At 41.4% G+C, this 24,835-nt stretch overlaps 1 protein-coding gene across 2 annotated transcripts in view; it reads left to right on the forward strand.

Moving 5' to 3' along the window:
* The first annotated feature begins 12,655 nt into the window (after nucleotides 1-12,655).
* The window catches only part of COG3 (component of oligomeric golgi complex 3), a 74,161-nt gene continuing 61,981 nt past the window's right edge, over nucleotides 12,656-24,835 (forward strand). For both annotated transcript variants that reach the window (XR_639750.2, XM_003913836.4), the window contains exons 1-2: nucleotides 12,656-12,966; nucleotides 23,665-23,811. Coding sequence is in view for 1 of the 2 variants with exons in the window: in XM_003913836.4 (XP_003913885.2) it covers nucleotides 12,793-12,966; nucleotides 23,665-23,811 (321 nt within the window). In the remaining variant the exon portion in view is untranslated. The remainder of the gene's footprint in view (nucleotides 12,967-23,664; nucleotides 23,812-24,835) is intronic.

Consider the following 24,835-nt stretch of genomic DNA (forward strand, 5'->3'; position numbering starts at 1 on the left):
GCAGGGTGTCCTTCATTTCGCATGTATATGAGAGCCATGCTCTGAAAATTATCCTTTGACAAGGGGGAGTACAGGGCCCCAGAAGTATATGATGGGAGGCTGGACCTCAGCCAGGCTGCAGAGTAGATGCCCCTGAGAAAGACATTAAAGCTGAGAACTGAGGGATATCTAGCCATTTGTAATGGTACCCAAATTACTGGACTCCAGGCTTCTCCAGGCCCAACTGTAGCTCCAAGGTCTCTTCTCCCACCCTTGGAGATAGAATAGCATGTGTCGTTCCCTGCACTATGCTTGAGTCTGTGTGAAGGGTCTTTGTGAAGCTGCCTACAGAATTTCTCACGCATTCCTACTCCATTGTTCATGTGCTACTCTAGGACTTGGGAGTACTCTGGGCTTTTTTCATTCTCTAACACCATACTTAGGAAGCAAGAGATATATTTTGTCTGCTCTCAGAACATTTGTGAACCACCCTCATCCCCACCACCCAGACTGTAGAACCCCTTCTCAAAAACACTTGCTGCAAGACACCATCCTGCTCCCTTCTGTGGACTCCCTCTCTTCTCTAAAACACCTAGTTTCCTAAGGTATGACAAAAATAGGTGTATTTTCCCAATACCTGTTTTACAACTGAGTGGCTGCTTTTAAAGCTCAAAAACTGTCCATGTGACATGGTTGTTTGTTGGGTCTACTGTGGCAATCCTCCATTTAGGTGGTGGATACTCAAGTCTGGCTCATTAGAATAGACAGGGAGCTCTGTGTATGTGGAAAACATTCTCACAGCATGCTTTGTGTCCAACACTGGACTCGTCACCCTCTGCCAAGCCATCTTCTTCCATGCTCCCCTCTCAGTGAAGGACACACCCATGTGTCCAAACCAGACATCCTGACTCCTTCATGTCCAGTCAATTACACTCAATCCCAGTGGACTTTATCTTTTTGATATCTCTTCCATTCACTCTCTTCTCTCCATGTCCACCAACACTCCTAATTCAGGCCCAGATGACTGAAACAGCCTCTACTCTGTGTCCCCACTTCTGGGTTGGCTTCTAGTCAATGCATATGTCACACCATCCAGGACTTTTCTATACGGCCAATGGGCAATGTCCTCACTGCTCTATCTCCTCAGCACAGAGGCCAAACTCCTTATCATGGCACCCAGGCTTTCACAGTCTTGTCCCTATGCACCTCTTTAACATCATTTCTTGTCATCTTTCTACCTCCAACTTCAAATTCTAATCATATTGTCAAATTTTTTTACTTCCCACAGATGTTCTATGGTCTTGCTTCTAGGCCTTAGCACATACTGTTCCCTCTCACTTGAAAAAGTTTCTCCTTCTCTGTCTTATTGCTGTTCAGATCCCAATTCATTCAAAATATATTTATTGAGCATCTACTGTATGCCAAGCACTGTTAAAGGTAGACCTTTAACAGGAAACCTACCCTCATCGTCCAAATATGGATTAGATGCTTTTCTTCCTTGCTTCCTGTAATATCACCTTATGCTTATTCACAGACACCACATTTTATATTGTATTGCACTTGCCAGTGTTTGTCTGTTTACCTTACCAGACTGTAAGCTCCCTGAATACAGGAAATGTTCTGATTTAGTATTGAATACTCAGACCAGCACACAATGTAATATGGTTTGGCTGTGTCCCCACCCAAATCTCATCTTGAATTGCAGCTTCCACAATTCCCACATGTCATGGAGGAACCTGGTGGGGACTAATTGAATCATGGGGGTGGGTCTTTCTGGTGCTGTTCTTGTGATAGTGAACGGGTCTCATGAGATTTGATGGTTTTAAAAAATGGGAGTTTCTCTGCACAAGCTCTCTCTTTGCCTGCTGCCATCCATGTAAGACGTGATTTGCTCCTCCTTTCCTTATGCCATGATTGTGAGGCCTTCCCAGTCATGTGGAACTATATGTCTAATAAACCTCTTTCTTTTGTAAATTGCCCAGTCTCGGGTATGTCTTTTTTTTTTTTTTTTTGATTCAGGGTCTCACTCTGTCACCCAGACTGGAGTGCAGTGGCACAATCTCGGCTCATCACAACCTCCGCCTCCCAGGCTCAAGTGATTCTCTTGCCTCAGCCTCCCAAGTAGCTGGGATTACAGGTGTGTGCCACTACCACCTGGCTAATTTTTACATTTTTAGTGGAGATGGGGTTTCGCCATCTTGGTCAGACTGGTCTTGAACTCCTGACCTCAAATGATCCACCCGCCTTGGCCTCCCAAAGTGCTGGGATTACAGGCATGAGCACTGTGCCTGGCTCTCAGGTATGTCTTTATCAGCAGTATGAAAACGGACTAATACAGAACCCAACACACAATAAATGTTTAATAAGAGGATGAGCGAATGAATGAATGGGTAATCTATAATGTTATGAGATCTCTAATGCTGTACAATAAGCACATACACACACATGCACACACACAACAAACATATAGGCATAATTATATGTTTATCATTATAAATAACACATACTCATAAAAACGTTTAAAAAACAAAATACAAGTAAAATTTAAATGTAATTAAAATGACTGTCTAATAAGCCATCAAGTAAATCTACCATAATTCTATACTTAAATTGTTTCTAATTGTTTGTTAATATCCTGCTGTGAACATCTTTGTAGATAAAGCTTTTTTAAAAAAAATTTAAGAGATTATCAATTTATGAAAAAGTGCTGGAAAAGGAAGTAAAAAAAAGTGAGCATTTCAAGGCTACTGATAGATATTTCCAAAAATGTTTTTACCAACATTTATACATGACTTTATTGCATGTGTTTTAATTTTATTATTAGCAAAGAGGCAGTTCATAACTTTTTGAGGTTGAAATCTTGGAAGGTAATTATGTCTTTCTTCAAAACATGCCTTGATTCTAAATATTGGTTCTGAATTCTAAGCTGGGGTACTATTTGTCTAATTCTTCCGTTATTATGAAATAAAGCCTTAGCTACTATTTAAATACATTGTCAAAGTTTACAGTGATTTATATAGTCACTGATGTGTGAATGAGAAATTGATAAAGTGAGTAAGAAAGGAAATAATTTGAAAAGGAAAACAGAGCTTCAGACCCTTGATGAAGCTATAGAAACCTATAACAAGGGAAGTGGTTCTTCTGATAATAGGCTGAAGAGTATACATAAAGAAATCCATCATTCCACATGAACGCGCTCTGAAAATTCACGAGGCAGTTGTACATGTGCAGCTGTGCATAAGAATGATTTCTTTTGAACTATTCCATTTTGTAACTTTGCTGTTTTATAAGCAATGAAGTAAAATGGAAAATGATCTGAGAAGTCTGTGTGTTCTAACGTTCCTCCTCTTTTACGCCGTGATTTAGTGTTTTGGCCCTAGTACAACCTTGAAGTAGTATAGAATGCTGGGAGGCAGTTCTGTGAGCCTGTAATACTCATCCTTGGAACTCATGCTTGCTAAGATGTCCTGTGACAAAAAAAGTACTAATGGATTCAAATGTACGTCTTTGTGTCCCTCACTTTCATTTGTGTTAGCGTAGACGAAAAAGAGAAGGTCCTGCCCAGTGTCCTGGTTCCAATGACAGGTCTGCCCTTTACTAACTGTTATCCTGAGCAGAAACTTCCCTGAAGTTTGTTTTTATCATTCATTAAATAGGGCAAAAAATAATATCCACCAACTACCTACCGAGTGAAAGTGAGGAGCAGATGAGAGGTGCTTTGGAAACCATCACATGAACTATTCTTGCAATGCCACGTTATTAGCAGGGGTCCTTTGTAGTGTCCAGGTTTGAGTCATTGAGGAGGGCTGACCACGGTGAGGCTATGAAGCACCCACTATAAGGAGGTCTTTGGATCCTTACCATCGTCTCCTTCCCTATCTCTCCCTTTCCTCGATCTAGAGCACTTCTGCCCCTTATCCCTTAGGCATTTTTCCATCTCCAGGGGCTTATTCTAAGATATTACTGGGTGAAAAACCCTAGCAAGCAAAGAAATGTGGAATTGCAGACACTTGTAGTAGGTAATAGGAAAGTTTAACCATGGTCTGTGTCTTTATTAGGCAGTAGACAGTAGGATGTGGTGCAGTCTTTCTCAAACTTGAGCTTGTGATTACATTTTTAAAATACTTGTTTTCATTTCAACTCTTCTTTTTTAGACAGAGTCTCGCTCTGTTGCCCAGGCTGGAGTGCAGTGGCACAATCAGCTCACTGCAAGCTCTGCCTCCCGGGTTCACGCCATTCTCTTGCCTCAGCCTCCCGAGTAGCTGGGACTACAGACGTCCACCACCACGCCTGGCTAATTTTATTTTTAGTAGAGACGGGGTTTCACTGTGTTAACCAAGATGGTCTCGATCTCCTGGCCCTGTGATCTGCCCGCCTGGGCCTCCCAAAGTGCGGGGATTACAGGCGTGAGCCACCATGCCGGCCTTATTTCAACTCTTAAAACTGTATTAATGCATATTCTGGATCACCGACATGACAGTTTTATAGTTTAGGATTACCACATGATTTCAGCTTTTGCCCTCCTTCTTTGTGCATATAGAGTATTTTTAATTAAGCTACTAAAAAACAGCAGGGTTGTTTTAATATGCAAACGATATGTACAAGCCAGATAAAGGCAAAATGGTATCAGGGATTTACCCTGAGTCAAGTCTTCCCAGTAGTTCAAATGGCAGGGAACACGTCATGCTGCTAGTATAACAGAAGCATGGTGAACTCCCAAGCAGCTGTATAGCAGTAGTCAGGACTGTCTTCGTGTTGCCAGAAGCAATTTCGTTTTCCAGCAAAATAATATCCTGCATCTCACTTGAGTTGTTAATTTGAATGTTATTTGTTATGTACTGTTATATGTTAGTTACATTTCTGTTGGCATGTAACTTGCAAGTCTATTTTGGTATAAACATCGAAAGCTTATGTCAAGTCTTATTTTTGTTGATACTTAAGTAATATAATACAATTATTTACATCAACATTGGGGATCTGCAGATTTTTTAAGGGCTTTGTACAACAGTCAACTTGGAGAAACTCTGTTGTATATAAAAGGTGTCAGCCACAGTCAGGATATCTAAGTTCTAGTGGTGACTCTGATGTCAACCACCTGATTGCAGGACGTTAGGCTGCTTATCTCACCACTGCAGGTTGTAGTTTGCTCGTCTGTAGACAGAAAGGGCTTGACTATATAATTTTAAAATTCTCTTCCAACTTCAAATTCTATTCTTTTTTTTTTTTTTTTTTTTGAGACAGAGTTCTACTCTTGTTGCCCAGGCTGGATTGCAATGGCACAATGTCGGCTTACCGCAACCTCTGCCTCCTGGGTTCAAGTGATTCTCCTGCCTCAGTCTCCTGAGTAGCTAGGATTACAGGCATGCACGTCCATGCCCAGTTAATTTTTTTGTATTTTTAGTAGAGACGGGATTTCTCCATGTTGATCAGGCTGGTCTCGAACTCCCGACCTCAGGTGATCCACCCGCTTCGGCCTCGCAAAGTGCTGGGATTGCAGGTGTGAGCCACTGTTCCCGGCCTCAAATTCTATTCTTTTTTTTTTTTTTTTTTTTTTTTTGAGACGGAGTCTCGCGCTGTCGCCCAGGCTGGAGTGCAGTGGCGCGATCTCGGCTCACTGCAAGCTCCGCCTCCCGGGTTCACGCCATTCTCCTGCCTCAGCCTCCTGAGTAGCTGGGACTACAGGCGCCCACCACCGCGCCCGGCTAATTTTTTGTATTTTTAGTAGAGACGGGGTTTCACTGTGGTCTCGATCTCCTGACCTTGTGATCCGCCCGCCTCGGCCTCCCAAAGTGCTGGGATTACAGGCGTGAGCCACCGCGCCCAGCCTCAAATTCTATTCTTAAAAGACCAGAGCCTTCGTTTGGGAACATAACCAGGCACTGGCTTGTGCTATAAAGCCTGACTAAAGCCTGCAGACTTCACCCAGACAACGGTCGAAATTGCTACAAAGCTGTTTCCACCTGCCTTGACCCCAGGGAGGAGCAGGAAGAGGCCTCCATAACTTGTGTTGACTCAGATAAGCTGGGTGTCTCTGGCCTATGGCAATGATTCCGTATGGGGTATGAGTCCGGTAATAATAATTGCAAACATTTTATAGTATTATGTGTTAAAACAGTCCTCTAGAACACAAGGTAGGTGCCATAAAGAGGGGCCCCAGCAGAGTGGAAAACACACCTTGTCTAATGTGCTTAAGGATGGAGAAGAAGAAAGCTCCGCTTCTGCCGGTGACTGCCTGTGCCCACTGGCCCAGAGCAGACTGTAGGCCATCTGCCCTAGACCTCAGCCTGGAAGGAGAGTCGGGGCACGGGGATTATATGTGTGGGTTTGAATAGGTGTTAATAGGATATAAAGTATTGCTATAAATACGTACATTTTCTACATGTTTATAGGAAATTAATTTACATAATCAGAGCTAGTTGCAGCAGGGCTAGAACTAGAATTCACTCTGATCTTCAGTTCAATATTCATTTTTTAAAAACAACCCTTTTTCAATAATCTTTTTTTTTTTTTTTTTTTTTGAGACAGGGTCTTGCTGTGTTACCCAGACAGGAGTGCAGTGGTGTGATCTTGGCTCACTGCAACCTCCGCCTCCCAAGTTCAAGCAATTATTTTGCCTCAGCCTTCCAAGTAGCTGAGATTTGAGGTGTGTGCCACCACGCCCGGCTAGTTTTTTTCTATTTTTAGTAGAGATGGGTTTTCACCACATTGGCCAGACTGGTCTTGAACTCTCGGCCTCAAGTGATACACCCGCCTCGGCCTCCCAAAGTGCTGGGATTACAGGAGTGACTCACTGCGCCCAGCCATTTTCAGTAATTTTAAAATAAAGAAGACCTTGTCCTACTGTCTTCTACCTGCTCTGCCAATCCAACCCATAGAGGTTAACTACAAATAACAATTTGCTACGTGTTTTTTCAGACCTTTTTACTCTGTGTGTCTGTGTTTTTGAACCAGAAATGGAATTGTGGCAGGCCAATTCTCCCTGACAATCACACAGGCCTTCATGACAATCACACAGACAGGTCTACATAGCACTCCATTACAGACAGATAACCCACAGCACTGCCTCAACACTGAGCAAGTAGTTAAACCTAGGGAAACCAGTGCCCAGGCATCCTAGCTAGAAATGAAACATATGGTCAGTAGGAGCCTTGCATAGGCTTCTCCCTAACCTGGAGCAAGTCAAAATAATAGAGACAGTTTCACATTCCCAGTGCCAGGACCTGTCTCGGGTCAGCGGAATCTGAGACAAGTCAAGGTAACAGAGGCAGCTGTTTGAATAGATTCATCGCAGAGTCTAAGGCAGCTCTTCGGACCAAGCTGTAAAGGAGATAAGATAGAAATAATCAGTCCAGTACCACAGTAGACAGGCCTTGAAGGTACTGGGGCCCTTTAAATCAGACTTAGCAAGCATTTTTTGCCTCTGACTTGAGTTGAAACAAAATTAGTTACCAGTAGACTTAGGCAAATGCTATATTGCATGTAGGTACATAATCTCAACCTATATAAGCCCTAAGAAAATTGTAACACTTTGAGTTCGTCTGGTGGAATTATTTCCAACCTTCTCCCTGTATCCAGTTACAGCAATAAATTCTCTTATTTCCTAGTCTATCCGCTTCTCATTATTGGGCCTCAAGAAAACGCAGCCGAACCTGGCTTGGTTCTGGGAACAAAATTACATTCATACTGTAATTGATGTACCTTGCTTTCTAAATTCAATAATATATGGTGAACTTTCTTCCATGTCGGTACTTACAGATATACTCAATTCTCCCCTCCCTTTCAGTTCTGTTAAGGTATAACTGAAGTACATTGCATGTGCATGTGTATACTACACATATTTAAAATGTACAATTTGATCAATTTTGGGATATGTGTATACTTGTGAGACCATCACTATACCAAAATAACATTTTAATCACTTTTGAAAATTTTCTCATGACTTTAGGTAATTCACAGATTATATAGAAGTAGAATCCACAAAATACTTCCTTTTAATGGTTGTAGAGTATCAGGTTTGTGGTAGATTAAAAATATTACAAGTTATTTGCAGCTGCTCTCATTCAGAAGTGGAGTCAATTTCCCTTCTCGAATCTGGGCGGTCCCTGGTGGTGTGATGGTGTTCTCTCTCTCTCTCTCTCTGTCTCTCTGTCAGCACAAGTGACCTTCTATGAAGGTCAAAAAAAGACTAGGGGAACAGCCTCTTCAAACCTTGAGCCAGGTTTGAAAGAAGTCAAAATGCCCTGATGTCTTTATGCTTGAGAGACTGGCTGGAGACAGTGGACACAGAGGCTGTGAGCCTATGTGAGGATGTAGAGATCCATGGTCAGTTTTCAACTGTCCAGCCTGTTGCCATGTGAGTCATTGCAGCTGTGGCTCCAGACATTGTGAGCAGAGACAGATCTTTCCTAATGTGCCCTGTGGAAATTCCTGACCCACAAAATCATGAGATAATAATAAAATGGTGATTGTTAAGCACACAATTTTTGGATTAGTTTTTGTGTGTGTGTGTGAGACGAAGTCTCGCCCTTGTTGCCCAGGCTGGAATGCAATGGCGTGATCTTGGCTCATTGCCACCTCTGCCTCCTAGATTCAAGCGATTCTCCTGCCTCAGCCTCCTGAGCAGCTGGGATTACAGGTGCCTGCCACCATGCCTGGCTAATTTTTATGTTTTTAGTAGAGACAGGGTTTCACTATGTTGGCCAGGCTGGTCTCGAACTCCTGACCTCAGGCGATCTGCCCGCCTCGGCCTCCCAAAGTGCTGGGATTACAGGCATGAGCCACCACGCCTGGCCTGGATTAGTTTTTTATATAGCAATCGGCAACAGGAACAAAACTATGCCCCATTGATGTACATTTAGGTTGTGTCCAATTTTTCTCCATTAAAAACTGTCCTGTAAATGTACTTTTTTGCATATATAAGAATTTCTCTAGAATAATTTCCCAGTGATAGAAAGATTGAATGGCTGGATCCAAGGACTATATTCTCTCTCTCTTTCTCTGTCTCACTCTCCATTTCTCTAGCCTCTGTTTTGATAGGTGTCGGCAAATTTCCCTCTGAAAAGAGCGTATCAACCCCTGCCACAAGTGTCCTTTTTACTTCACCCTCTGAAAAGTCTCTGACTACTCACTTCATCTCCCTGTGTTTTATTTGCTTATCTTTAAATGGAAAATAATAACCCCTACTCTGCTTACGCACAGGGTTGTGATCAAGAGATCAAAACTGAAATCTGTTTTTACAAATTTATTTTTGTTTTTTTTCTTTTATGCATAGACGTGCTATTTTGACAAACAAAACTGACATCTGAATAAGATCTTACAAACAAGGTATCATCTACCGTGATATGGGGACCTTAATCATTTGGGGATAAGACTCCTCTGACTTTATCTTTGTCCCTTTCCCAAGATATTTTGTGCAATCTTGTCTCTCATTCTCTTGCTCTTTCTCAAACATAATATGAATATATATTTAAACCTTTCATGTATAGATATACTCAATGTATGTCTTTGTTCTATCAATTTGAATGATTTTATGGGAACAATTACCAATACTTAAATAAACACATTTTAAGAACTGCCATTGTATTTGTCACGTTGGGAGTAAGCTAAACATCACCTAGAAACAGGAAGACATTTGACTTGTAGTACAGAGAATAACAGTGAATCCATTATAGGAAATTTGTACTTTTGGGTGGTGGTGGAGGACTAGGCAGTATGTCTTCATACAGAAAACTAGAATGAAGTAGAAGGTTCAGCATGTCGTATAACACACTTTCCACTAGATTTTGAGCAACACTGCATGGTTTAAATGTATATACTTCTATGCTACTGTTCCATACAATTAAAACACCCCATAAAAATCGCTGTTAGTCTGTTCCATAGGCTCTTCTCGTGTTCTTCATAAGCCAGCTAGTGACTACTGGATCCTCCAGGCATGGCTGTCTTCCTTGGCTCCCTCAATTCCTCATTCAAGAATAGATCAGGCAGCATTGTGTTTTCCTTCCTCTCCCCTCATTTGACCTGATTAAACCTCCAACCTTGGCCGAAATCTTTTCCATGGGTATCATGACCTACCTTGCATCCCTTCAGCACTATGAATCACCAGTTGGTGAAAATATTTTGGCTGGGCAAGGTGGCTCATGCCTGCAATCCCAGCACTTTGGGAGGCGGAACCAGGCGGATCACTTGAGCCCAGGAGTTCGAGACCATCCTGGGCAATATGGCAAAGCTCTGTTTCTACGAAAAATATAAATAATAAGCTGGGTGTGGTGGCCTGCGCCTGTAGTCCCAGCTACTCAAGAGGCTGAGGCAGGAGGATCCCTTGAGCTGGGGAGGTCAAGGCTGCAGTGAACCATGATTATGTCACTGCACTCCAGCCCGGGTGACAGAGTGAGACGCTGTCTCAAAAAGGAACTGAAAATAATGCTTAGAAGAAAGTGGAGTGATCAAGGATTTACGAAAATCTGCAGTAGCAACACATTTGGGAGAGAAGTTGCTTACACTTAGCCCTTGAAGGATAATGTTTGGTAAAGAGCTGACATCGCAAAATTCAACGGGATTAATCTTATTTTTGAGAATTGTGGAACTAAAGATCACTCTGGTTTGAAGAAATTATGTTTTAGGCATTTAAACAAATAGTGTCACATGTCAATACATATCTACAAGATGACTTTCTTTAGAAAACAGTGGTGGATTGATGATGGGGAAACAGTACTCTGAAGCTGGGTTGAATATTTAAAAAAAAAACCTCATTCTAAAATGCAAAACTCATTACAAAAAAAAAAAAAGAAAAAGGAAGGAAGAAAGAAAAGAAAAGAAAATTATCAGTAATTCCTACTATCTGTCAGTGTTTTGGAAATGTTCCTTCTGGCCAACAGGATTATATACTGCTTCATTTGCTTCAATTATATCAGAACCATTTTCTCCAAACAAATACATATTTTCTGTAACATGAAATTTTAAACACTATTTTGAGATAATTTTAGACTTAATAAAACTTGCAAGAGCAGTTCAGGTATGTTCTTCACCCAGCTTCTCCTAATGTTATCATTTTACCTAGCCATGTACAATAATCAAAACCAGGCAATGAACAATGGTACAAAACTGTGACCTAAGTACAGACCTTATGTCACTTTTTATGTTTTATTTTATAATTTTCTCCACAAATGTCCTTCTTCTGTCCTAAGATCCACTTCAGGATCTCACATTGCATTGAGATGTCTTGTCTTCTTAGCTTCCTCCAAAATGCAATGGTTCCTTAGTCTTTCCTTTGTCTTTTATGACACATTGACACTTTTGAAGAATACTGGTCAGTTGTTTTGTAGGAAGCTCTTCAATGTGAGTTTGTTTGATCTTTTTTCATGATTAGAATGACATTTTGCATTTTTGACAAGAATACCACAGAAGTTGTATCCTGTCTTCAACCCGTATTGCCAGGAGTTTCATGATACTGACTTTGATCAGTTGGTTAAGGTGGTGTCTGTCAAGTTTCTCCTCTGTGAAGTTACTATTCCCTCTTGTTATTAATAGATATCTCAGGGAGATTCTTTGGGATTATGCAAATTTATTTCTCCTTTAACTTTCACCCAATCATTTTAGCATTCATCCTTAGATCTTGCCTGCTACAATTATTACTGTGGTGTCCTAATGATGATTTTTTAATTTCTCTCACTCATTCTACATTTACTGATTGGAATTCTTTTGTAAGACAGAAGATTGTCTCTTCTCCACCATTTATTTATTCAATTGTTTATTTATAGCAGTATGGACTCATGGGTATTTATTTTATTCTGTAAATTATGATCTAATACTATCATTATTTATTTTGTTGCTCAAATCTACAATATGATTTAAATGGTAGAATAGAATTATGTGTCTGTACCACAAATTATTATTATTATATATTTTGAGACACAGTCTCTGATGCCCAGGCCGGAATGTAGTGGTGAGACCTTGGCTCACTGCAACCTCCACCTCCCGGGTTTAGGAGATTCTCCTGCCTCAGCCTCTCAGGTTGATTATAGGCATGTGCCACCATGCCTGGATAATTTTTGTGCTTTTAGCAGAGACGGGGTTCAACCACGTTGGCCAGGTTGGTCTCGAACTCCTGACCTCAGGTGATCTGCCCACCTCAGCCTTCCAAAGTGCTGAGATTGCAGGCCTGAGCCCCCGCGCCTGGCCTGTACCACAAATTATTGATCCAGTTCTTCAGTGTTGGACATTCAGGTTGTCTTCAGTTATTTGATGCCATTAATGATGTCTGAGATAGACACATCTTTGAATTTTTTTATGTGTTTCCATAAATTAGTTTTCCAGTAGGGGAATTACTGGATGTTGGAAAAGTTTATGCTTTTGGTTTTGATCCAAGAGGGAGAAATTGTCAACATGCCAACATGGAAATCATACACTCCACACACTCCACCCAGACTACCCAGCTGTGCGCAGAGAGGTGTAAATCCAAGTCTCCTGCCGGCAGGGTGATTTAGCTCAGTGGTCAATAATCTGTACAACACATAACAATAAAGTTATTGATGTTGAGGAAGATACTTCCGGTAGGGGCATTTCTGTTTCCATTGGGTCCTGTCGTCTCCACCTTCTACGTTTGAACCGGAAATAGTCGTATCCATTTAAAGCCACGTCTGTACTGGCCTCGGTCCCGCCCCCCACACTGCCGAACCGTTTCCGGGGTCAGGGCATTCCGGCCCGCCCCGCCGCCGATGCAGTGCTGGACGCTCCGGTTCTCCCGGAAGTGGCCTGGGTCTCTCTGTCTGGGCCCCCTCCACCCCGCTGCTGCTGAAGGCCGTGGGGGCGGCGGCGATGGCGGAGGCGGCGCTGCTGCTGCTGCCCGAGGCGGCGGCGGAGCGGGACGCTAGGGAGAAGCTGGCTCTCTGGGATCGGAGACCGGACACGACGGCGCCGCTGACCGACAGGCAGACGGACTCGGTGTTGGAGCTGAAGGCGGCGGCAGAGAACCTGCCGGTGCCATCCGAGGTGAGGTGATGGGCAGGAACCGGGCTGGGGCGACGGGGCTGGGATTCTCCTCGGGCGCCCCGGCAGGACCCCGGCCTCACCAACCTCTCCCCAGGATATCGCTCCACTCCTCCCTGACCATGGTGGCAGATCCGGTGGGAGGGGCCTCTCACCTCCCAGGCTGTCAGGCTTCGCGCTGCCTGCGACCCCGACTCTAATCCTGCCCGGGGGCGACTGTGGGGGCGTCCTGCGGCTGGTGCTCGCCCGAACCCAGTCCTCCCCCAGCAGCATGGGACGGTTGGCCCGGAGCCTTGCACCGAGCGTCTTGCCCCAGACAAGGCGTCCTGTCAGCCGAGGCGTAATCCTGCTGCCCACTCTATCCCAGAAGGAGAGGCGGCCAACCCGAGGTGCTGTGCTGCAGGACAGTCTCCAACGAGTGCTCGTTTACCGCCTTAATGAATCACCTAGGTTGCTTTGTCCATGGGGGTCTTGGGGAGACTAAAACTTGGTCCTGAGTGACAGTTTCATTTTATCGCACATTGAACTATGAGCTCTCAATCTAGTGCAGGTTATGGGTGATCAGATTTATTTCACCTATTGTAAAGCAGTAAAAATGAATTTTATTTGAAAGCTGGCTCAGTACATTATTAAGCAGTGCTGGTTTTTGGTTTTAGTGTCAACGTGTTTGATCCACTTACCATTAGGATATTATGCACTACTGCTTCTTGTGTGATTCAATTCAATTAGTTGTAATAGCAGGAAGTAACATGAATTGTCACATGTTTGACAAACTTTTTCCAGTTTTGAGGGCCAGGTTTAGGAGGATTATTTTATATAAGCAGTGGTGATAGTTAATTTTGATGTTGGAAGCATTCTTTTCTCTCGCTCTGTCGCCCAGGCTGGAGTGCAGGGGCGCGACCTCGGCTCACTGCAACCTCCACCTCCCGGGTTCAAGCGATTCTCCTGTCTCAGCCTCCCAAGTAGCTGATCACAGGTGCCTGCCACCACGCCTGGCTAATTTTTTGTATTTTTAGTAGAGATGGAGTTTCGCCCTGTTGTCCAGGCTGTTCTCGAACTCCTCACCTCAAGTGATCTGCCCGCCTCGGCCTCCCAAAATGTTGAGATTACAGTCGTGAGCCACCGTGCCAGGCCTGAAGCATTCTTTTTATACGATTTGGAATTGTGTCCAAATGCAGATTGAGTTTAGAGTCTTCAACTTTTTCTGTCCTCCAGCTTTAGAGGTTGGATTTAAACGTTCTCTTCGCATTCTCTGTGTTGTATGCTCTGCCATCAAATAGGCATTCTTTCTTGGGTTTCTGTTTCCACCTCTAGGATGTGGTACCGGAAGTGAATCTGAAATAAACGAAGGAGCAGGTGGAAATTTCTTTGGCTTGGCTATCAAACTCTTTTATATGCTGGATAATAAAAGTTGTTTGCTCTCTAAATTTTCCAGTCTGTTTATAATTGATTTGGCTCCTTACTGCAGCAGGATGCTTGGACTTAATAGCAGTGGGGGTGTGATGGGGGAGATGCATATTCTCCAAAAAAATTTGTTTTCATTGCCATGGGTCATAAACTATTATTTCTTATTCTCATTGAGCATGAAGGAGAACGTTTGGAATGAACTAAATGAAATCTTTCATTTTCACCCCATTCTTTCATATTTACCATTGGCCACATGCAGTCTTTAACATATGTTATGTCCCTACTCTGAGTTAGGTATCAGAGATAGAAAGATAAATAGGAAAGACGAGATCCTTAGCCTCATAGAGCTGACATAATTGTGGGGATCATGATTATGGAAAAAAAGAACAAAGAAGATATGTTCAGACGGTGGTCCATAATATAAGAAAAATCAAATAGGATGGTGTGACAGAAAGGGATGAGGTGTGCCCTTTTAAAGAAAGAGGGAAGGCCTTTCCAAGGAAGTGACAATCTGAGATGAGAACTGATGATGGAATACCTGAAGCTAACCTTATAAAGACTTAAGAAATAACGTTGCAACTGGAAGAAAGAACAGTGTAAGGTCATGGGTAGAGGATGAGCTTAAGGAGTTCAAGAATTCAGTAAGGGTCTTCTGGTACGTGCAGCTCAGTATTGGATTCCTGTGAGAATGCAATAGCTGAGGCCAGATGCAGTGGCCCACGCCTGTAATTTCAGCACTTTGGAGGGCCGAGGCAGGCGAATCACTTGAGGTCAGGAGTTCAAGAGCAGCCTAGCCAACGTGGCAAAACACCAGCTCTACTAAAAATACAAAAATTAGCTGGGTGTGGTGGTGCATGCCTGTAATCCCAGGTACTGGGGAGACTGAGGCACGAGAATCACTTGAACCTGGGAGGCAGAGATTGCCCTGAGCCAAGATTGTACCACTGCACTCTAGCCTGGGTGGCAGGCAAGATTCTGTCCCCCCAAAAAAGAATGCAATAGCTGAGCTGGTTATGCACACATCCTGGAATCTTTGAGAAGGCAGTTCTCATTGGTCGTCAGCTTTACAGCCCTCATTTTTCTTTTCTAAAGTGTTTGTATGTCTGTTGGGAAGACTTTGGAATTAATTTTTTTAACCCTATTAGTACTCTTTTAACATTGGCACCAAAAGAGAGTGCCACAATTTTCATTTTGTCCAATCAGTGTAAGTCAAGGATTTTCTGTAGTGTTTCACAAGTTTCACGGGATAAATTACTTCCAGAACAACTGGAACTGAGCAGGCTAGTAGAATAGCAAGAGGCCAACTAACCCTAAGTACATATCATAAAGATGTTAATGTCTTTAGAGAATAGCTTTCTCTTTTATGAACGAGAACTAGTCTTATCTTACAAAGGAATTATACCCTTTTTTTTGGCATTGGAGAAAATAATTTACAATAGAATATTAGGTAGACTTTTGTAGCCAGGGCAAACTTCTTAGTAGTGAGGGGCCTATTTCTGTTGAATTTAGTAATTCTTGATAAAATGCTGAAATAATTTACCCCAACATTTACCTATAATTTACTGTTACAGCTGTTGTTTTCTTGCAGGCTGTGTGACCTTAGATGTGATGTTTATCTTTTCTAAGCCTTAATTTTCTTCTTTATAAAATGAGGACTTAACTAATGGTGAGTACTTATCTCATAGGGAGTTGGGAGAATTATGTGAAATCACGTATGTAAGGTGCACATGGCAAGTTACTTGCTAGTATTATTCTTGTGCTTTCTTTCAAATCATTAACATCTTAAAAGAATAGATTAGAATCCTGTGATGCTGAGGTGGTATAGGTGTCATTTGGACCAAAGGTAAGAAAAGGAGAGGTTAGGTGCCTTGAGGAAGGTTCTGAGACTCCACCTATACCTCTTCAGTAATTTGCTCCAAGCAGAGAACATAACATCAGGTTTCGTTTAGGGAATTAATTGATCAGATTGATTATAAAAGTGGTTTTCTCCAACCCAGAGCTCTGCAAGAAGTAAAGCTTGTTACTTGTTATTTCATGGACCTGCTCAGCTGGTCAGGCAAAACTTGAGAATTTATTGTAGTTACTATTTAATGTTAGTGTTTCCATTTGCATAAACTATACAATAGCTCTGCAGCACTGGCCCACCAGCAATCTAGAACTGTGTTCTCTCTCTAGTGGTATCTGTCTGCTCCATCTGGAAGCCAGGACAGTGCTGGTAAGCAGGAGGCATTCAGTCTCCTCCTGCTTACAAGTGAATGAGAGGTCAGAACAGGAAAGTGTGTGATACCACCACACCCCTTTTTGACTTGTCATTCTATACCAGGTGTTTTGAGAAAGGAAGACAGCTGCCTAGTCTATTTAATGGGGGCATTTCCTCATATGCTATTAAAAAGCAACTTGTTTTGCTACTTTAAAAAATGATTTCTTTGAATCGTTTGCATTATGGCTTCTCTTGCTTGGTTTGAGAGAAGATGGTTTTGTATTAGAACCAGGAAACAGGGAGCCTCTTTTTGCCTCTAGTTTTTCAAGTTCTTATGATTGAAAAGTAGTATTTGTACTTGAAGTAATCAAATAGAATACTCTTTTATACATTTAGAATATATTTACTCGCATCTAGGTTACAGAATATGTCTGGAATATCTGTAGTAGTTTCTCAAGTACAGTTTTCAAATTATTTATTTTCTAAAGTTAATTAGAAGATAAAACTTTTTTGGTTCAAGATAACAGACTGAGCACACGTGTATGACACCCCTAGATTCCTTTGAAATGACAGTAATAAATGTGTGGCACACCAAAACCAAAGATGGTATCAATGAACCTGAAAGTTGGGCATATTTATAGAAGGCAGGAAGCAGGTAGTATCCTTTTGAAAATCATTCTAAAGACTTAACCACAGAACCAGGTGCAAATATTATAAAATTTGATAATCTAAAAAAGAGATAGTACAGGTGACAGAATTTGAGAGTAAACAGGGAAGAGATATAGAGGTACTAATTTCTTTATCTTACATGGTGAAGTAAGAGTATATAGATAGGACCTAAAATTGATGAATTCAAACACAAAGCAGTAAATCTTTTTTTGGTGTTGTTTAAGAGTTGTAGAGTTACCGTAAAAGAATACTAAAAATGGTTAAACTGGTGAAAAGTGAGGGTGGTGGAGAATGTTACTTTTCATTTTAAGTCTTCTGATGATTTGGATTAAAAAAAATTATATTCATATATTTTGAATAATTTTCATAAAAGATTGATCAAAAATTCAAAAGTATTTCTTTAGTTCCTTCTACTTTTGTAGTTCTTCGTTTTACCCTCAGACTCCTTAGAAAAACTTCTCAAAATATAAACATTGTTATTGGCTTAAAGAGGAAGAATTGGACAAGCAGGGGAGAGGGAAGAAGGGAGACTTGCTTTTCACTTAAATATCATTCTGTATTCTTGGGACTTTTAAAGTAAGCACTCTTTATAGTTTAATGACAAGTCATGACAATGTAAGAGTAAATTCTGTCTTTTCCTTATACTCTGTTGAAGAGACATTTTAAAATGTTGCATATTAAGTGAAAAAGGCTAGGTGTGTATACTGTTATTTGGGTTTAAGAAAGACTTCCTTTGTATATGCATAGACCATGTTAGAAAAGATGCATAAGAAACTAGTAACATTGATAGCCTGCCCGTGAGGAGGAAACTAGATGGCTGGAGAATGAGTACAAGGGGAAGGAGACTTTTCACTGACTCCTTTGAGTTTTGTGCCTTGAGATTTATTACCTATTCAAATAAACACACTTAAAAGGACAGCTCTATGTATTATAAATGATTCTTGAACAAAAGGAATTATACTTTTTATCTGGAATTTGTTATATATTATGAGATAGTATTAGAGTTATGCAGTGTAAGGCCTCATGAACTCTGATGGGAGAATATGATTATTACACTACTTATTAAAAAGGTGAAATAATGTAGATGCACTTGTAGTTATAAGAAATAATACTGAGAGTTCTGTACACTTTGCCCAGTTTCCCGCAATAGTAACATTTTGCACAACTATAGTATCTGGTGTCACAACTGGGATTTTGACATTGATCTACATTCTTTCGGATGGATTTATAATTGTTTTTCTCAAAAGAAATTGAATTATAGATGGATATGGGTCTAGGTGATATTGGGACTGGTTTGCCAGGTCCTCTATGTATTTTCAGTTTTTTTGGTGGTTGTCTTAGGATTTACAATATACAGATGGTCCCTGACTTATGATGGTTCAGCTTATGACTTTTGGCTTTATGTGAAAGCTACATGTATTCAGTAGAAAGTGTACCTGTGGTGCTGGGCATGGCAGTGAGCCACAGCTCCCAGTGAGCCACGTGCTTTTGACTTAGGATATTTTCAACTTCCGATGGGTCTATTGGGACACAACCCCATCATAGGTTGAGGAGTGTCTGTACTACTTTAATTAGTCACGGCCTACCTCTAACTATTATACCACTTCATGTATATAGTATAACAACCGTACAGCAGGATTCTTTGGCTGGGCATGGTGGCTCACGCCTGTAATCCCAACGCTTTGGGGGGCTGAGACAGGAGGCTCGCTTGAGCTCAGGAGTTCAGGAGTAGCCTGGGTAACATAGTGAGAGCTCATCTCTACAAAAAAAAAAAAAAAAAAGAAAATCAAAAAGTTAGCTGGGTGTGGTGGTGCTTGCCTGCAGCTGCAGCTACTTGGGAGGCTGAGGCAGGAGGATGGCTTGAGCCCCAGAAATCAAGGCTGCAGTGAGCTGTGATTGCACCACAGCACTTCAGCCTGGGTGGCAGAACAAGAACCTGTCTCAAAAAACACCCCAAAGAGTATGCTTCCATTTCTTCCTTTCCCTGTTTTGCAATATTGTTTTAGGCATTTTAATTTTACATATGTTATAAACCCACAGTACATTGTTACTACTTTTGCTTTTGACATTTCTTGCTGACTGATTAAAAAAAGAAAAACTGTCATATGTACCTTCATTTTAATCATTTCTGGAGCACTTCAGTTTTTTGGGTAGATATGTGTTTCATCTAGCGTTATATTCCATCTGCCTGAAGAATGTCCTTTAACATTTCTTGTAGTATAGGTCTGCTGGTAATGAAATCTCTCAGCTTTTTTTTTTTTTTTTGAGACAGAGTTTCGTTCTTATAGTCCAGGCTGGAGTGCAATGGCATGATCTTAGCTCACTGCAACCTCTGCCTCCTGGGTTCAAGCGACTCTTCTGCCTCAGCCTCCCGAGTAGCTGGGATTACAGGCACCTGCCACTACACCTGGCTAATTTTTGTATTTTTAGTAGAGACAGGGTTTCGCCATGTTGGCTAGGCTGGTCCTGGACTCCTGACCTCAGGTGATCCACCTGCCTCGGCCTCCCAAAGTGCTGGGATTACAGGCGTGAGCCACTGCGCCTGGCACTTCTGTTCGTTTTAAACAGTACTTATTTCTCCTTCATTTTAAACAGATAATTCTCTATAGGTGTAGAACTCTGCCTTGAGTGTTTTTCTTTTGACATTTTAAAGATGTCGGTCTGTTGTCTTCTGGCTTGTGTTTCTGATGAGAAGTCTGCTGTAATTTTTACCTTTATTTCACTGTGTAGAATATGCCTTTTTCCCTCTGGCTGCCTTCAAGCTTTTATCTTTGGTTTTTGAGAGTTTGAGTATGATGTGCATAGAGGGGTTTGCCTGTGTGGATGTGTATATTCTGCTTGGGATTCTCCGAATTTTGTAGAGCTGTAGTTTTTTATCTTTCATTATTTTTGTAGAGTTCTCAACAGTTATTTCTTCAAATATATCTTCCACCCTGTTCTCTCTTGTTCTCCTTCTTTTGGGATCCCATTTACACATAATCATATAATTTGATACCATCACACAATTCTTGGATGCTATGTTCAGTTTTTATTTTCCCAGTCTGTTTTCTCTGTATGATCCATTTTGGGTGATTTTTATTGACCTAACTTCAAGTTCACTGATTTTTTTTCCCTTAACTGTGTTGTGTGTACTGATGAGCCCATTGCAGGTATTCTTCGTCTTTGTTACCATTATTTTTATTTGTCACATTTCCTTTTGACACAGTTTTCAGTTTTCTCTTGAAATTTTGTATCTGTTCATACTGCTTATCTGTGTGTTACAGCAGAGCCTTTAACATGTTAATTACAGTTATTTTAGATTCCTTGTCTGATAGTTCTAGTCTCTTGCTCATCTGAGGCCGGCTCTGTTGATTGCTTTGTCTTTTGACTGAGCTGTTTTCTCTCTCTCTCTTTTTATTTTTTTCAAGACGAAGTCTCGCTCTGTCGCCCAGGCTGCAGTGCAGTGGTGTGATCTCAGCTCACTGCAAGCTCTGCCTCCCGGGTTCACGCCATTCTCCTGCCTCAGCCTCCCGAGTAGCTGGGACTACAGGTGCCCGCCACCACGCCCAGCTAATTTTTTGTATTTTTAGCAGAGATGGGGGTTTCACCGTGTTAGCCAATATGGTCTTGATCTTCTGACCTCATGATCCGCCCACCTCGGCCTCCCAAAGTGCTGGGATTACAGGCTTTAGCCACCGCGCCCGGCCTGTTTTCTCTTGTAATGTTTGCCATCTCTTTTTTCCCCACGATTTGCCACAGGTGAGCCAGTGCTTGCAGCCTGTCTCTTCCTGGAGGTGCCTGTCGCTGCCCAGGTTTTTATCTGCTTGGTTACTCTGCAACACTGATGGATTCAAGACTAGTTATAATCTTGTGGATTGACTTTTTGTTATTGTGAGGGTGCAATCAACATTTCTTTCAGCTTTCTTCATCCTAGCCTAACTTTCATGTGTTTTCTGGTATATTTTCCAAATCTGAGCCTGGTCACCCCAGCACCCCTTAGATATTATGTAAACAGTGCTGATAGATAGAATTATGTGATTGAATTTTTCATCATCTATTCATATAGAACTAAATTTTACTGCTAATAAAATATACTTTTGTAAAGACAGCTTTACAAGAAGTCAATTAGATTTATAAACTTACTCTGTTGCTGCTAGTAGATAGGAATAATAATAATAATATAATATCAGTACTCAAATGTATTGCTTACTATGTGTCAGGTCTGTGCTAAGTGCTTTACATGCAGCATTGCTTCAGGTGGGTTACCTTGAGCCTTGGGTGGCTCCCCAAGGAGACAGCTCATGTTGCTCATTGGAACAGAGCAGAGCAGGTGTAGATGCGGCTTGTCCCAGCACAGCTTCCTCTGTCCTCTGTCCTCCAGAATCCCTAGTGGCAGCACACAGTTGCTGATGACACTTCAGACTCAGGATAAATTCTTACTGGATTTGAGAAACTTAATTCTTGCTGGGCCACAGTCCTTTTATACTCAGGGATTGTGTTACCATTCAGAAAGAGTTTCCTTGAGCAAGTGATGCCCTTAATGAGGCCTGTTTGCCTACACCCAGGACCCTCCTAACTCTTGAGCCAGGCTCATTTGTGGGGAGAAGGCAGATCAAGGACCTTCCTGAACACTTTGTCTGCAGCTTCCCGGCATTCCAACAAGCTGATTTTCCCACATCTTTGTTTTCTTTTTTACTTTTTATAGTAGCCTTATGATACAGATACTGTATCTGTGTCAGCTAAGAGAAGAAATTGAGGATTAGAAACATCAAGTAATTTGCCCAATGTCACACAGCTTGTAAATGAACAGGAGCAGGATTCTAACTAGGCTGCATTGTAATGTACTTTACTGTACCGTAAGTATAGCCCTATTTGAACCCATACACAACCCTATTTTTAAAGGACAGTGTTTCTAAATTAGTGGTGCATTTTGCACCTAGCTTATTTTAGCTTTGAAGAGAAAATGCCATCTTCAGATGAAACTTCTATATTTAGAAAGTAGACAGGGCAGTAACTTCTTAAGACCTTGGATCATGTCTTATATCAGTGGACCTTAAATGTCATAAACTAAGAACTGAGGGCTGAAAACTGGAATTGAACCTAAACAATTAGGTCCTTTTACTTTCCCCAGCATCTATTTTCCCTTTGTTTTGGTCTAAAAACAGTTTGTCTGTATGACTATAAATAAACACCTGGCCTTTCTTTGGTAGTGGAGAACTAGAAAGTACTGTAGATCTAATATTGTCAAAGTGAGACCTTGTCAGTAGGCCTCTTCTGAAACTGATGGGAAACTCTAAAATTCTTCTTATTCAGCTGTAATTTCAAAATTTGTCACCAGGAAGGTGTGGTGAGATGTGCCAGTGGGTAGATGGAAATGGTAGGAGGAGGTAATGTTTATTTCTAATCAATTCTTGGGTGTGATTTATTTATTTATTTTTTTAGGCAGGGCCTCACTCGAGTGCAGTGGCACGACCTCGACTCATTGCAGCCTCCACCTCCTGGCTCAGGTGATCCTCCCATCTCAACCTCCCAAGTTGCTGGACCACAGATATGTGCCACCACACCCAGCTAATTTTTATTTTTATTTTTATTTTTATTTTTGTGGTTTTAGTAGAGACGGAGGTTTCACTGTGTTGCCCAGGCTAGTCTCAAACTCCTGCGCTCAAGTGATCCACCCAATTCTGCCTCTCAAAGTGCTGGGATTACAGGCGTGAGCCACTGAACCCAGTCATGGGGTGTGATTTGTTAATCCTGTTAGTTGGTCAGACTTTTGTGTTAGATACCAGGGAGGGCAAGCTACTTTCAGTAGCACACAGGTTTTCTCTTTGCCTGGTGGTAGTTCACAAGAGGCTCAAGTGAGAAAATGTGTGTGGATTAGCACAGATTTACCACCCTTCTTAGACAACTAACTCAGACCAGATGTGAGATGTGGTGGCTCATGCCTGTAATCCCAGCACTTTGGGAGGCTAAGGTGGGGGGATCTCTTGAGCCCAGGAGTTTGAGACCAGCCTGGGCAACATGTCTAGACCCCCAACTCTACCAAAAATACAAAAATTATCTGGGCATGGTGGTGCATGCCTGTAGTCTCAGCTACTTGGAGATTGAGGTGGGAGGATGGCTTGAACTCTGGAGGCTGAGGTTGCAGTGAGCTGAGGTGGCGCCTTGCATGTCAGCCTGGACGACAGAGCAAGACCCTGTCACCAAAAAAAAAAAAAAAAAAAGCTTACTAATGGTGGGACATCAGTGTCATGTTTATATTTTGAGACTGGCATTTAACATAGAGCCTAAAGTGTTAGTATTATATAGTATTTATTAACTTACTATGATTTAATAGAAAATATTTCTTTCTTTCTATTCCAAAACAACTGAGATGGAAACCCAATCTTAAGTTAAGTTCAGAGAATTTTCAAGTTACTTAAATATCTTTGTGACTCTCTTTTTTCAAGCTTCCAATTGAAGACTTGTGCAGTTTAACATCCCAGTCACTGCCCATTGAACTGACTTCAGTAGTGCCTGAATCTACAGAAGACATTCTCTTGAAGGGCTTCACTTCCTTAGGAATGGAAGAAGAAAGAATTGAAACCGCACAGCAGGTGAATTGCAGTATCTTTTCTAAGGATGTTTGATTATTTCAGATGTCTCAAGACAAGGCTAATAAAAAAAGTTCTGAACATTTGTCACCATAGTTAACATCAAGTCTTTCTAGAACATTCTTGATTTTGCATTAGTTGTGGCTGTTTAAGTGTTTTAAATGAATCTGTTGCCCAATTATAGTTATGATGTATGTGAAAAACATGATATTCCACATTTGGACATTGATAGATTATTGAGGTTCTGATGTCTTGTGCCCTTTCGACTTCCCCCAGTGTCTGTCTGCTGTTAACCTGTTCCCTCAGTGTGTGCATGGGTACCCCTCCATCTCACTTGTTGCTCCCTTTTTTAAAAACCCAAATATTCTTTTAATATTAACACTTGTAGTTATTTTTCAATAATTTAGCATGTGTAACTTTTTCTTGGTTTTTGTTCATTCCTCATTAGAAACCTAAGCTTATAGTAGTTTCTTCTGCCACTTTCCTTGTCTCCTCTTCCTTGTCCTATTAAGAGTCAAAGTTGAGGCATTTACCAAATAAAACATAAAGTACATGTATTGGAACTGGATTGCATATATAGTAAGTCGAGAGAGGCAGTTCTACAAACCGATGAAGAATTCCAGCTCCTGAGCTAGGCTCACCTGCACCTGAAAGTCAGTTCCATCATTTAGCATCTTTGTGAGCTTAGGCAAATTACTTAGCTTCTTAGATCTTTAGTTTCCTAATATATAAAACAGGAATAATTATATATTATTTCATAGGATTTTTGTGAGCGTTAAGGAAGATAATGCATGTAAATGCATTGTGTAGCAAGTACACAGTAAATGCTCAGCAAATGATAGCCAAGGTACATGGCAAGCCTCCTGTGTACCCATGACATTGAATCTTACTTGAGATTCAGTGTTCTCAAGTTCACTTGAAGGTAGTCTTGCACCACGTCTATGAACTAGTTTGAACTGCTTAAAAAAAATCTTCTGGATGAAACTTATACCTGTTCTCCCTTTAAAATTTAAAAAAACTTATATAC

The sequence above is a fragment of the Papio anubis genome, chromosome 15, assembly GCF_008728515.1.
Source record: "Papio anubis isolate 15944 chromosome 15, Panubis1.0, whole genome shotgun sequence".
NCBI classification, from domain to species: domain Eukaryota; kingdom Metazoa; phylum Chordata; class Mammalia; order Primates; family Cercopithecidae; genus Papio; species Papio anubis.